Source organism: Barbus barbus, assembly GCF_936440315.1.
Source record: "Barbus barbus genome assembly, chromosome: 32".
Classification (NCBI taxonomy): domain Eukaryota; kingdom Metazoa; phylum Chordata; class Actinopteri; order Cypriniformes; family Cyprinidae; genus Barbus; species Barbus barbus.
The window spans coordinates 28,106,129-28,121,464 of NC_136760.1; the positions used below are offsets into that span (position 1 = coordinate 28,106,129).

The following is a 15,336-nucleotide window of genomic DNA, read 5'->3' on the forward strand; positions in this document are numbered from 1 at the left end:
AATAAATTGATTGCAAACCACTTTAAAACAAAAAAAATTTAATTCAATTAATCTTTTTTTTTAAGTGTTGTCAAGAGCTTTTTTACTGAAATACAATACATATTTATATTATGCATCATTTCGATGTCTATTTCTGCATCTGGATGTTAATGAAAAATCTAATTGTAGCACATGTAATTAATTTGGCTGGCTTTAATCACTATAATTGCTCGGAAACACTTGATTGTGGTCCTACAGGTAATTGCTGCTAATGCCATGATGTTATTTCTTGACTTTATGCCCCGTCGCCATGGAGACCAGCATCACTGTAGCAGCATCTGTTACTCTGTGTTTGAATGTCAAGCAGCTGTGAACTGATGTTTACGGGAAAAAAACGACATTACACCAACTTATGAGGATCGTGAGAATGATGCATGAGAGTGATCTTCCTGTATTTGAGGAAATGTCCTGCCCTATACACGGAAAAACTAACAAAAAACAATTATAGTTTTGCAATGGCGGTCAAATGTTTGGAATAATTAAGTTTTTTAATGTTATTGAAAGATGTATATTCTGCTCACCAAGGCTTTATTGAGCACTGATGATAATTTATCAGTAAATCAGTATATTATTATGATTTCTGAAGATCATGTGACACTGAAGACTGGAGTAATGATGCTGAAAATACAGATTTGATCACAGAAATAAATGATATTTTAAATGATATTCACAGCTGTTTTACATTGAAATAATATTTCACAATTTGTACTGCATTTTTGATTAAATAAATGCAGCCTTGGTGAGCAGAAGAAACTTCTTTCAACAAATATTTTTGAACACCAGTGTAAAGAATGAATTATAATGGCTTTAAACTTTTTATCGCATCTCTTTAATCACTTTTCCCTAAGCAAGTACTGAAGTTTTAATTTTGAGCTTGTCATTACTACCACACACAATATTAAAGTCCACTTAAAGGCTGATTACGGCAAAGATCTGATCTTTATTACTGGCCGTGTGATAAATGTTTTAATATGAGATGGAGACTGAAAATATTTAAGATTTCAAATCCTAACTAAAGAACAATCTCGCCCATATTCATATTTTTTAATATATACTAGTATAACACATTTTGTCATAGCTACTGTTTCTGGTCACTAATATGAGTTTAGACATGTATATGTGTTATTTCTGTATGCATCCTATCAGCCTTGAACAGAGAGCGGAGTGAGTCAGTGGTGTGGAATAGATGTGTAAACAGCGGCATCTAGCGGTCAGTGGTGTGGAATAGATGTGTAAACAGCGGCATCTAGCGGTCAGTGGTGTGGAATAGATGTGTAAACAGCGGCATCTAGCGGTCAGTGGTTGCATGCGCAGCACACCTGTATGCACAGGTTGGCGATCTACAGCCAAAAAAGTGATTAAATCCGCATCAAAGCGTTCGTTTCGAAGAACTGAGCTTACAGTTAATGATCAGGTCCAGATACACAGCTGCAGAAGTTTTAATTGAGAACCTCAAAGAAACTGGCAGTTACAATACACAAGTTAAAAAATAAGTAAATAAATGTAAAAAGGACAGGGGTAATGAAAATAAATCATATTAAAAGGAAAAGATTAAAGGACTTGCATTATCTCAATCGTTTTTAATTACTACTTAATTATTAGGTGAATTGGAAATAGTCCCCAAATACTGCAGTAAATCAGCAGCTGAACACAAAAGTGGTTTCTGCCTTGAAAACTTACATTTATGTACATACTATTTTGTTTGCAAGATAAGAAAATTAAATATATTTGGTTTTTCTGGTGTTGTTGTATTTAATAAATACATACAAAACATTTTCCTAAAGTAAAGAAAGATCTTTGACAATGTTCTCAATAGAAATATATTTGGAAAATCCTTTTAGAGTAATGGCCAAGCAATAAATAAATAAACGCACTAAAATCTCTGGGTGCTGCTCACAGGAAGAAAATCAGTATCAAAATCAGTATCAGTATCTCAAATCTTATTGACATTAGCGCATAAATAAATAAACATTTTAAAATATTTATCAAGATTAAATTATATGCCATCGTGATTTTGACGTGAAACATTTTTTTATTTGTTTATTTATTCATTTTTATTATTATTTTTCCAGCATTGTTTTCATTATTCACACAAAAACGGGTTTAATTATAATTATTTAACTGTAAAATTAGCAACACTCTCTGACCAATGAGATCGCGCACCGCCGGTGACGTACCTCAAGGTGGAAGTGGGGTCTGGTTGGCGTGCGCGCTCATGTGAGAGAAATCCTGCGGGTTACTAGAGACGCTCCGCGGCTCGCGCGCTTTCAGAGAATAACGGCAGAAACCGGAGAATTCACCGAATTGACGCACTGAAGCCGCGACACGCGTCTGAGAAACGGTGAGCGATGATAAAAACACACAGAAACACACACACATACATACAGAGAGCGAGAGAGAGACCTGGACGAGGCTTTATTCAGGCCAAGACTCTCTACCCAAAACTGAGGTAAACCTGAGAAAATCTCCAAAAACCTCCCTTTGGGGACGTCCTCATTTGTAAAACGGGTTTAAAAATAAACTAAACAAAGTTTTTTGAAAATCTAAAAATGCACAAAGTCTCCTGTGAGGCTAAGTTTAGGTGTAGGGTTGGTGTAGGGCAATAGCACACACAGTTTGTTCAGAATAAAAACCATTACGCCTATGGAGAGTCCCCATAAACCACAAAAACCAACATGTGTATGTGTGTGTGAGTGTGTGTGTGAGTGTGTGTGTGTGTGTGTGTGTGTGTGAGTGTGTGTGTGTGTGTGTGTGTGTGTGTGTGAGTGTGTGTGTGTGTGTGTGTTCTTGCACCTGATGACTCTGTCACTCATCTGATCTGTGTGTGTTCGGTCTGTTAATGCTGTCATGATTATACATAATATCATATATAATAATAATAATATTCATATTCAAGCAGAAAACTGCTTTACTGTACAGAACGTGTATGTACATCACTGACAGCTGATACAGTGTACAGTACATACAGTAGATCAGCTGTCAGTGATGTACACTATAGCTTCACTCTTTCCACATTTTATTTTACAGCCTTATTCCCAAATGGATTCAATTCATTATTTTCCTCAAAATTCAATACTCCTCTCCTCAGTGAAGACACATGAAGACACACCTGGGCCTGTATTCATGAACATTCTTGGTGCAAAGAGAATAAGGCTGGAAATAAGAAATAATAATAAGGCTGTAACATAAAATGTGGAAAAACGGAAGCGTTTTGAATACTTTCCAGATGCACTGTAGTACAGTACAGATGTTATTGTAACACGATATGCCACAGTACTGAATGCACATTGAAAGGTGTGGAAAACATGCTAATATTATGATATAGTGCCCTAAATGTTAAAAACATGGTACAAAAAGTAAAAATGTTATAGTATTACCTAGTTACATGTTATGTTAGTGGTGTGTCTGCCTGTTTGTTCTGCATATATTTACAGTAGATGAATATTAGTACACTACTGTTTCTCTTTTGAGAAGTTTCACACCTGCAGCCTTTCAGTGACCAGCATGGTTAATTTATTAATTGTGTGTAAAATATGAGTAATCTTTTCTGTGTTTTTGTTAGGAAACATCTGCGATGTCATTTATATTTGACTGGATCTACAGAGGCTTCAGTGGAGTGCTGCAGTTTTTAGGTGAGTTCAGATGAAGTTCACATACATTTGACTGATTTATGAGATTTAAATCACTCCAATATTATTCTAATATGGAAAATAGTCAGAAAAACGAACAAGTAGATACAGACTGCTTGTACAGTACCAGTCAAAACTTGGTTTGGTCAGATGTTTTAATGTTTCTGAAAGAAGTCTCTTCTGTTCACCAAACTAAAACTTTTATTTTGGATGCGATTAATAATTTGACCGCACTAATATATATATATATTTGTATATGTATATGTCAATTTTGTGTTTGTTTCTTGCAGGTTTGTATAAGAAGTCTGGAAAGCTGGTATTTCTTGGGCTGGATAATGCTGGGAAGACGACTCTGCTGCACATGCTCAAAGACGACAGATTAGGACAACATGTGCCCACATTACACCCCAGTAAGTCTCGATTACTACAATTAAAACACAATAGAGCTGTGAGATGAATAATTCCCATCAGGCATTGCTCAGGGCTGACTGTGTTTCTCTCAGCATCAGAGGAGCTGACCATCGCAGGAATGACATTCACTACGTTTGATCTGGGTGGTCATGTACAAGGTCAGAACTATCAATATCAGTCATGTAGTTTAATTCATTGGTTTTCCCAAATATGATACATTTGTAATCATCTACTCACCTCATGTCATTCCACACCTGTATACACTGTTCAATTTCTGTGGAAAACAAAGAAATTATTTGAATCCATAAATGTTGTCCTTATGTTGTTTTTCATCTGCAGCACGTAGAGTGTGGAAGAACTACCTTCCTGCGGTCAACGGCGTGGTGTTCCTGGTGGATTGTGCGGATCACGAGCGTCTGGCGGAGTCAAAGGTGGAGCTGGATGTAAGTGTTTGAGGCTTCAGTCGATCGCAGGCAGACGTTCCTCTCTCTGAGCTCCATCTCTGTGTTTCAGGCTCTGCTGTCAGACGAGACCATCTCCAGTGTGCCCGTGCTGGTTTTGGGGAATAAGATCGACCGTCCGGAGGCCGTGAGCGAGAGGAGTCTGCGAGAGGAGTTTGCTCTGGACGGACAGACCACTGGGAAGGTCAGTGCCAGCCAATCACAAACACACTACCAGGCAGACGTTTTTAAAGAAGTCTCTTCTGCTCACCAAGCCTGCATTTATTTGATCCAAAGCACTGCAAAAACAGTACAATTTTGAAATATATATATTTTTTTAAAAACAGTTATTTTGAAAAACAAAATAACTGTTTTCTATTTGAATATATTAAGTGTAGTTTTTCAGGATTCTTTAATGAATAGAAAGATCCAAAGATCCAGCTTTTGTAATGTTATACACCACCATTCAAAAGCTTGGAGTCAGTGTGTGTGTGTGTATATATATGTGTGTATGAAGAGTTCATTTGCAAAAACCAATAACTCCATTTTTATATTTCTTTTATTGCGCATTCCAAGTAATATCAATCAAACTGCAGTTGGGTTGTTTTGATTAAGTAATAATAACTAAAATACAGGTAATTTACTAAATTAAAGTTACTTACATATTAAAAGTTTGTTTTATAGCTAAAGCAGATAACTCCTCATTTCATGTTTTAGAGTTTAAAAACCACTGGTTTAATCTTTGTAATCTCTTCAGATGATAAAGTAGATGCCTGACAAACGTTGTGATCATAGATTATGGATGTGATTAACATTACACACAATACACAGAGCTTTTCCCTCAGCATTGTAATGCACTGCTTTCACAAGGATCCATGAAAACGTTTCAGCTTTTATTTTCCTGTTTCGCCCTGAAGAAGATATCACAGGTTCATCAAGTTTGTCGAAATGATTCATCCTTGAACACTTTAGTCAGCTTTGACGAATCTCCTCTCAGCTAGCACGTCTTTTCACAGTGAAAGTAGCCTCGTCACCTGACCTGAATACAGCGCGCTGATTCGCTAGAATGGACTTATCGGCGTCTGTTCACAAACAACAAGGGCACTTGTCGGCTTGTGCAGTAAAACATGAACTTGCGATGCCTTGAAAGTGGACAATACAGGCTTTTTTGATAAAATGTGTTTAGGGTTCAGATCGTGCTGTATGTGGAGAATAATGCACGGCAATCAGCTCTTTTTTTTTTTTGTGGCATTTATCGGTTTTTGCAATTAAACTTCGTTTTGGGGGGGGGGGGTTATAGAAATTAATGCTTTTATTTAGCAAGGATGCATTAAATTGATCAAAAGTGATGATAAAGACATTTATAATGTTACAAAATATTTCTATTTCAGATACATGCTGTTCTTAACTTTCTATTCATCTGACAAACCTGAAAAAAGTTCTACTCGGCTGTTTTCAACAACATTGATAATAATCAGAAATGTTTGTTGAGCAGTAAATCAGTATATTATTATGATTTCTGAAGATCATGTGACACTGAAGACTGGAGTAATGATGCTGAAAATTCAGCTGCGCATCACAGAAATAAATGACAGCTTAAAATATATTAAAATAGAAAAGTTATTTAAATAGTAAAAATATTTCAAAATTTTACTGCTGTACTTTGGATCAAATAAATGCAGGCTTGTTGCACAGAAGAGACTTCTTTAAAAACCATAAAATCTTACTGTTCAAAAACATTTGTGTGGTAGTGTACTGAAACACTAAAGATGATTTGTCAGTAAGCATCATAACATGTTTGTATGTAGTTGAACAGAGTTGTGTTGTGTCTGCAGGGTAACGTGTCGCTGACGGAGCTAAACGTGCGGCCGCTGGAGGTCTTTATGTGCAGCGTCTTGAAGAAGCAGGGTTACGGCGAGGGTTTCTGCTGGCTCTCGCAGTACATCGACTGATTTCATCCCTTCTGGCCTGACTTGATTTTATTATCAGCAATAACTATGGAAACCTGTTTCTGACATGGATTTAAAAATAAAAAAGGTCATTGTGACTTTTTATCTCACAATTCAGACTTGTTTTCCCACAAATTAAAGAAAACGTAAATCATAATTCAGAATTTCTGAAGTCACAATTTTGGCATTTCTCTGATATTTTCTTAAAATTGCTAGGAAAGTATGCATTCTGTTTGTTTTTTCTGCCATGGACGAGGGTAATTGCAACTTTTCATCTCACAATTCTGACATTTGTTCTTGCGATTTCAGGTTTATATCCTAGAATTCTAAGAAAGAAAAGTCAGAATTGCAAAAAAAAGTCGGAATTCTGAGTTAATCTCATAATTTTGACTCTTTTTCCTCAGAATAATAATGTTCCGTCTTGCAATTCAGTTTTTTTCCCAACAATAAAATAAACAATAAAAATGACTATTTAGTTATTACAACTTTTTCTCTCACACTTCTGATTTTTTCTCACAAGATGGACCTCTTTTCTCATAATTCTGAGAAAAAGCCAGAACTGTGAGAAAAAATGTCTGAATTATAAAATATAAACCACAGAATTGCTAGAAAAAAGTATGAATTCTGAGATTTAAAAAAAGTCAGGTCCTTTTTTAAATTTTTTACCCCGTGGCAGAAACAAGCTTCTATAAATAAGAGCTGTTGATCATTTTGTGTATTTAGTGGATATTTTATTGATGGGTTTTGTGGTTTTGTGTTCTGCATGTTAAAGGTGGAGGGTGTCGTATTGTAATTGACACACTGCAGCTTTAAACACAGAAGCACATGCTCTTACTGTATTAAAGGCCTGCGAGCCTGGAATCGAGCCTCTGGTTTTTAACTAACGATCAAAGTACAAGCACATGTGATTTTTTCAGTTCCTGCAGCTTCTGAATAATATTAAGACCGTTTGATCGGGGAGTTTTTACATTGCACTGTTGTAAGTATTATTTAGCATCTCTGCATTATAAAGAGCTGATGTGTTTGAGATGTACAGTATGCTGTAATATATATTCTACTGTAGATAATGTTCATATAGTGCTGAATGTTAGTCTGCCGTCAGATGTCGTTGGTGTTTGTTCATCATCAGGTGAAGCTTTGGCTCGTCTGATATGAGAGCAGCTACGGCATAGATGCAATAATTTTTTGCAAATGTGTAAATATTGTATAATGAAGTATAAATGTGCCTTGACTTGAGTGTACAGGAATCCATCATAACAGACTGTAAACATCTATAAACTATTTTGAAGAATGTTTCTACTGTTGTTATTTAATATTTAGATTTTCAAGTTCAAAAAGCATTAGAATGAAAATAACCAGGTCTGTTAAACACCAACAAGAGTTTTCTGATTAGGGGTTTAAGCACAAAAATCATGAAATTAAATTAAAATACATAAAAATCATCCAATATATAATCATAAAAGGAAGAGTTCAAATAATTCCAAACGGGGGGGTGGCATACTTTATCATGCATGCAACAAATATTCTTTTAATTTCTTTATTCAAATATTAAATTTACTTGAATAAGAAAAAAATTAAACCAATCACAAAACAGTTAAGCACTGACTGGATAAACCTGGAAATCATAGATATTCTACAAGTATGATAAAAGCATCCTAACAGTAATTCATATGACTCATGCACACCAACACATGAGACCTGAGAGATAGATTTCAGTATTTTATTTTAGGAAATTTATATTCAATACTGTTATGACACTTAATGGCACATTCTGGAGCTTGACAGAATTGTCTTTGCATAAAAGCATATGGATTTTTCAGTGTCTCTTTATGTTTTACTTATGGTAAATCCAAGATGGCGGCGCGAACACATCGCGAGGCTCAGCGTCTTACCAGATTTAGGAAAATAGTGTTACTCCACTCTGTGCAAGGTGAATGCACGGAAGGCAGCTGGCCCTGACGGAATACCTGGTCGTGTGCTTAAAGCCTGTGCGGAGCAGCTAGCTGAGGTCTTCACGGACATTTTCAATCTGTCCAAACAACTGTCCCCACTATCTTCAAAACCTCCACCATCGTACCAGTACCGAAACATTCCACTGCCTCGGTCCCTAACGACTTCCGTCCTGTTGCACTCACCCCCATCATTGCCAAGTGTTTTGAGAAACTGGTTGCATCCCACTTAAAATCCTGTCTCCCTGCTACACTGGACCCATTCCAATTTGCCTATCGCCACAATAGGTCAACAGAGGACGCCATCTCAACAGCGCTTCACTCTGCCCTCACCCACCTGGACAGTCAAAACACACATGTGAGAATGCTGTTCATGGACTTCAGTTCTGCATTTAATACAGTAATCCCCTCCAAGCTGATCTCCAAGCTCAGCCAGCTTGGAATCAGCACACCCATCTGCAATTGGATTCTAGATTTTCTGACTAACAGACCTCATTCCGTCAAGTTAGATAACCTCTCCTCCTCCATCATCACCCTGAACACCGGCGTGCCACAGGGCTGCGTACTGAGCCCTCTCCTGTACTCCCTCTTCACCCATGACTGTGTTCCTGTTTATGGCTCCAACACCATAATCAAATTTGCAGATGACACCACGGTGGTAGGTCTGATCAAGGATAACGATGAATCAGCCTACAGGGATGAGGTGCAGCACCTGGCTGTGTGGTGTGCCACCAACAATCTACAGCTAAACACCCAGAAGACAAAGGAGATCATTGTGGACTTCAGGCGGACTAGGAGTCATGCACACACACCCATCTACATCAACGGAGCAGAAGTGGAGCGTGTGTCGAGTTTCAAGTTCCTTGGCATCCACATCTCTGATGACCTCACCTGGTCCCATAACACCTCTACTCTGGTCAAAAAGGCACAGCAGCGCCTTTACTTCTTAAGGAGTCTTAAGAAAGTTCACCTGAATCCCAGGATCCTTGTGGAATTCTACCGCTGTACCATTGAGAGCATACTCACGAACTGCATCTCAGTATGGTACAGCAATTGCTCCGCATCTGACCGCAAAGCACTCCAGCGGGTGGTGAAAACTGCTCAACGGATCACCGGCACCCAGTTAACTTCCATTGAGAACATTTATCATAAGCGCTGTCTGGGCAGGGCAAGAAACATCATCAAGGATGCCTCTCACCCTAACCATGGACTTTTCACCCTCCTTCCATCCGGCAGGCGTTACAGGTGCCTACGCTCTCGCACTAGTAGGCTCAGGAAGAGCTTCTTCCCCGAGGCTGTGACACTTCTGAACGCCACACCACCAATCTAACCTGCACCTGCTTATTACTGCACTGGTCACAGTACTTTACACACATGCATTTGCACTACTCTTATTTTGCACAGACTGTACAAGTTATCACACTATAAACTGTATAAAGTTGTTACTACACAAAGCACAGTAAAATATTTCTATAAAATATTGCACTACTGCTATTTTGCATAGAATACATTGTCCTATCAATATTTTGCACACTCATCCAGCTGTATTTATTTATTACCACTGTTCTCACGTTTCTGCTGTTCATAATGTATATAATCCTACATTGCTCTGTTCATAATGTACATACAATCCCTACATTGCATTCCTATTTATATTCTGTATATACTCTGCTCAATACTGTATATAGCAATTCCACTGTACATTCTGTAAATCATATCTTCATTTACTCTGCACTTATATGTATATAAAACACTATATTCTTGCACTTCTGGTTAGATGCTAACTGCATTTCATTAGCTCTGTACTTGTACTCTGCATAAATGACAATAAAGTTGAATCTAATCTAATATGGGTTTGGAACCACAGAATTTTTGGTTACACTTTATTTTAAGGTGTCATTGTTACAGTGTAATTATCATAGGCGTAATTTACGGGTGGGACGGGTGGGACATGTCCCCACCACTTTTTACCAGGCTCGATATTGTCCCCACCACTTTTAAAAAGTAACTGAAAAATAGATTGCGTAAGGTATATATTAAAGGAAAAGCACCATCAACAAATCGACACTCTTCATAATCTAATTCATTCATTTAACACATTTTTCCGCCGATCAGAAGCTTTTCAACGTCCTCAAAGATGAATATTAAGTCTCGTTGTGAAACTATCGCGAGATACGCGATATGCGTCATGGGATATGTAGTTTCCTTTCCCTATAATTAGTCTGCAGATCCTGTACCTTTCTTTTTACGATGTTCGTATTGTTTGGATACTGTTTCAAGGTTTAAATATTTTATTTGAGAGTTTTGAGAAGATTCTATGTTATGACTGGGATTTTCACAATTAAAACAAAAAGTATACAAGTCTTTAGTTCATAGTCCTTTAATTCAGTTTTGTATTAAATCACAGCGCGCTCCAGTGGCCGCCAGAAAACATGATTAGCGACAGTATGTCTATATTCACGTAAGTTAAATATAATATGTTTTCGTGTTAAGCAAAGTAACTTACTGTGCGTGGCTGCTTCACTAAAAAGCTTCTTATATCACTTCCACACTTTCTTTTGGACATTTTGTTGATGTTTTAACATTTATGCTATAGGTAGCAACATTTACCGTTAACTAGCCTTTACATGTGGGGTGGGGGAGGAAAAAATAGAGCTTTTATAAAAACGTCATAAAAAAAGATTCGTTAAAACAATTTCATTTATATAATTATTTAATTAATAAAGGTAGTTTAACCATTTTAAACAAATTAACTCTCATTCATGTTTTACACAAGGTTTTGCGTAGTTCAGGATTGGTTAAATTATTTGATTGGATGAGGAAACATTTTGTGGGCTTGTCTTGACCCTTGACGTAATGTTGATTAGAAAATATGCAAGTAATTCAAAGTAGAATGAATCGTAATACACACACACACACACACACACACACAATTGTGCAATTAATGAATATGCTGCAGCTGAGCTGACCATGAAATGGTAAGCTCACCATATTTATCTTGCGTATTTTGATTGATATTAGCTACCCTGGATGTGTTGTGATAAGCTAAACGTAACATTCACGTGAATGTTACGTTTTGCTTATTCGGACGTTTATAGACATATTTGTGAATGTGATGCATGTGTACAACAAAGTGAAAATTAAGTGCATTTCCAACTCTGAACTCAGTCCCCAAGTAAATTCGGTTATTAAATAAACAAATAGCTAAACGAGTTGTGCGGTGTCCCCACCACTTTTCAAAGCAAAATTACGCCGCTGGTAATTATACATTTACGTACTGAGTAATATTAATTAACCAAATGTACTTATTATATGGTTAGGATTACAGTTTGGATTAGGTGTACTTGCATGCAATTATGCATAATTTCTTGTTATTATAATAGTAAAGTGTTACTGATTTTTTTTTAACACCAATTAAGTGTCCTTGTGACATGTACTTAAAGTAATAACAGTAATTTACTATAATTACATGCAACTAACCCAAAATCTATAGTAAGTACGAGTTAATTAATATTACTCCGTAGTCAGTTGTATAATTAAACTGGAACAAAGACAGCTTAAAAATCAAGTGTAACCCAGAAATACCCCTTTAAACTGTTAAACCTCAGTTCCACAGCAGAACAGCAGGAGGCAGCAGTGATTTCCAGATCTCAGATCATTCAGTCATTCACCGACAGCAACCCAGCACAGTTTATCATGAGAAGAAATACACAGCAATCGTGACAAACACCAGGTTAACTTGAGTGTCTTCAGATAAAGAGTGTGTGCATGCATGTTCACATTGGCTATAAATGTGTGTTTGAGCCTCAGGGTGTTAATAAAACACTGTTTGAATTTGTAATCTGTTTAAAGCACACAATTGCAAATGTGAATGTATGAGAGTCTGCAACACTTGCATCACCGCTGCATGATGCTGAAAGCGTTCTGGTTTCTTCTGCCTGATTTTCAACTAAAACAAACTACCATGCAAACCGCAACAAGGCCATGGGTTCGATTCCTAGGGAAAGCATGAGCAAAGGTTTATTGTATTTGAATGCATGAAATAAAATCAATGTACACCTTCACAATAATGCAAGTGGCTTTGGATAAAGGCATTTTCCAAATGCATAAATTGTAAATGCACGCTACTATTCCTGTCGTATACAGCATCTCTTCTGCTCAGCAGGGTTGTTTTAGTATCACTGGATATACTATTAGTTTTTATTCATATTTTCAAATCGTTTTTTATTTTGAAACTTTAAAGTTGTAGTAATTCAGTAACTCATTTGATTTTTTTGGTAATAGTAATTTAGTAACTATTATAGTTTTTATTAATATTTTGATATAGTTTTTGTCAATACTTTATTCTCATTTAGTTTAAGTTGTAGTAATTTACCAATTCTTATTGTTTTTTAGTAATAGTAATTTTATATTCTGAAATACTTCATTACTGTTTTTATTTTAGTTAAAATTTTAGTAATTTGTACATTTTGTAGTAACTCAGCATTTTTATTAATTTAGCTGCTATTATAGTTTTTTTAGTAGTAATTTAATAACTGTTATCGTTTTTATTCATATTTTGAATTCGTTTTTATTTTTATGCTTTGTTTTTATTTTAGTTTGTAATTTTGCTTTTCGCTTTTTTAATGCCTTTAGTTTTAGTTTTAATTAGTTATTTTAGTACATATTTAGTACATATTTAAGTCATCTTGGCAAGTTTTTTTTATAAATGTATATTTATTTAATTTCAGTTAAGGTTTATTGCATTTCAAGTAAATAACATTTTTATGGTTTTAGCATTAGTTATATTAATAAACCTATAATAACCCTGTTGCATATGCAAATTACTGTATGCATAGATCTCTACTTCATTTGAGAAACTGCAGCATACAGCTGGAATACAGTATCCCACAATGCACTGCACTCAGCATTTCTTCCATTTCCAGTGTGATGCATGAAACGGAAGTAATATCACATTCAAACTCATTGTGAATAATATTTTTGATGCATTAATGAGCATGAACGATCTGGTTCTCATGCTGTATGATTTACGGCAGTGTTGAGGCTGTATATTACTTCTGTTCACTGCAAACAGCAGCGCTGCCAGATATTGATTCTCAGACGCTTTGTCAAACTCAGTCAATGCATCGTGAGATATTTCTCCTTCTGAGTTTCTTAAGACGTTGAGAACATCAAATACATCCTTACACACGAACACACAGCTGGTTATGTATCAGAGAAACGCTTCAGTTATTTACAACATTTTATTTGACAGATTTCGAGGAGCTGAGCTTCTCAACATCACACTTTAACTGCTATTTTACAGAGAAAGAGCCAATAAAAGAGCTTTCTGCTGCGAACTATCATGCAATATGAAAAATAAAGCCGAGAACATTCACATAACCAATAACTCATAACATTTCATGTTTTGTTTTAGCAAAAATGACCTTTGACGTCCCACAGGCTTCAGTTAAAACACAACCTGATGTGAATCAAAGACACATTCATGTCCGACAGGCGCTTTGAGCCGTACATTCAAGAAACCGGAGTCGGTTCTGATTCAGAGACGAGTGTGAAATCAAAGTATTTCAGTTGTCAGTCATCATAATAAAGCTCATTATATTTCAGTAATTTGACTGGACGGGTGCGTGTTTCTGGAGGGTTTGGATCGCTCCATGTCTGTGTTTTCTACATTGATTCTTTTGCAAATATTTTTATCGGCTGAGCCAAATGGAGCTAAAATAGTCTCAAAATGAATGCATTTATAAAATATGATTCACAAGTGTATGCTGCTTCACATTCACAAAAAAACCATTTCGTTATGCATAATCTTATTTTGTGGATGTAAATTTTATTGTGCATGTGCAAATCATATTTTGTGAACATGCAAGAAAAGACACAAACATACTTGTGTTTATAAATTAGGTTTTAAATTTAAAAATCTTACTTTGTGAATGTAAATTTGTGCATTTGCAAATCATATTTAGTGAATATGAAAGATTATGAGTTTGTCTTTTTCTGTCTGCCATTATATACTTATAAATTATAAATATATACAAACATATAATATAATAAATACATACTTATAAATTAGAAGTATATGCATTTATATTTATAATACATACATACTTATAAATACATCACATATAAATTATAAATATACTGTATACTTATAATAATAAACTTAAATGTATGCAAATTCGTAAAGAAGTCAATCTGTTGATGTAGAAACTTTCAGGAAGGTGCAAACATACTTTTGTATTTAAGAATTAGGTTTTGCATTTAGTCAATTAAAATTTTGTGATGCATATTTTGTGAATATAAATTAGGTGAGTTTGTCAGTTTATGTTTGCAAATATATACTTACAATATAATAAATACATTACTTATAAATTATAATAAGCTCAAACTAAAGCTAATTCACATTCACAAATGTTGATATATTTACAAACAACTGATAAATTCATAACCTTATTCATAATCACACAATTTGATTATAAAATTAGAGAATGAATTTTGAGACTATTTTAGCTGCTCCAGAGAGCAAACATCATAAATGTGCATATGAGCATATCAGATTATGTTTATCATTCTTAGTGCATAAGAGCGTAAAAACATGATTTTTAGGGAGACAGAAGCTGAAACTCATGATTATAGTCACGTTCACACGGATGAAGGTCTGTATAGCGAGTGTAAACCTGATCTCCAGAGGTTTAGAAACCAGTTCTGTTGCATAAATCACCTCAAATAAACCGTAACACCCTGGTAATGATGATGCATCAAACTCCAGGCTTTCGTGTTTGCCGTGTCGCAGAGTTTGAGACTTTCTGGCATCTGAATCTTACATCCGTTCAGGGGCGGACTTAACCAATAAGTGAGGTAAGGGCTGCTTAGGGCCCCGGGGAATCAGGGGGCCCATCTGATATTGGCGAAACACTCC

At 35.8% G+C, this 15,336-nt stretch overlaps 2 protein-coding genes across 2 annotated transcripts in view; both read left to right on the top strand.

Annotated features, from left to right (window-relative positions):
- The window catches only part of LOC306851923 (alpha-actinin-2), a 349,741-nt gene that overhangs the window by 54,363 nt on the left and 280,042 nt on the right, over window positions 1-15,336 (top strand). The window lies entirely within an intron of this gene.
- On the top strand, window positions 2,201-7,761 carry LOC306852087 (small COPII coat GTPase SAR1B-like). The gene is made up of 7 exons (XM_079388712.1): window positions 2,201-2,380; window positions 3,602-3,671; window positions 3,959-4,078; window positions 4,172-4,237; window positions 4,419-4,522; window positions 4,593-4,724; window positions 6,355-7,761. The coding sequence occupies exons 2-7, from the start codon at window positions 3,614-3,616 to the stop codon at window positions 6,469-6,471; spliced, it is 597 nt and encodes a 198-aa protein (XP_079244838.1). The 5' UTR covers window positions 2,201-2,380; window positions 3,602-3,613; the 3' UTR covers window positions 6,472-7,761.

What these genes read in the sequence shown, in the direction of transcription:
- LOC306852087 (XM_079388712.1), top strand. Translation starts at nt 3,614, where the DNA reads ATGTCATTTATATTTGACTGGATCTACAGAGGCTTCAGTGGAGTGCTG. An exon ending in TCTGGGTGGTCATGTACAAG is followed by an intron (nt 4,238 to 4,418) that starts GTCAGAACTATC and finishes TTTCATCTGCAG; the next exon opens with CACGTAGAGTGTGGAAGAAC. An exon ending in ACGGACAGACCACTGGGAAG is followed by an intron (nt 4,725 to 6,354) that starts GTCAGTGCCAGC and finishes TTGTGTCTGCAG; the next exon opens with GGTAACGTGTCGCTGACGGA.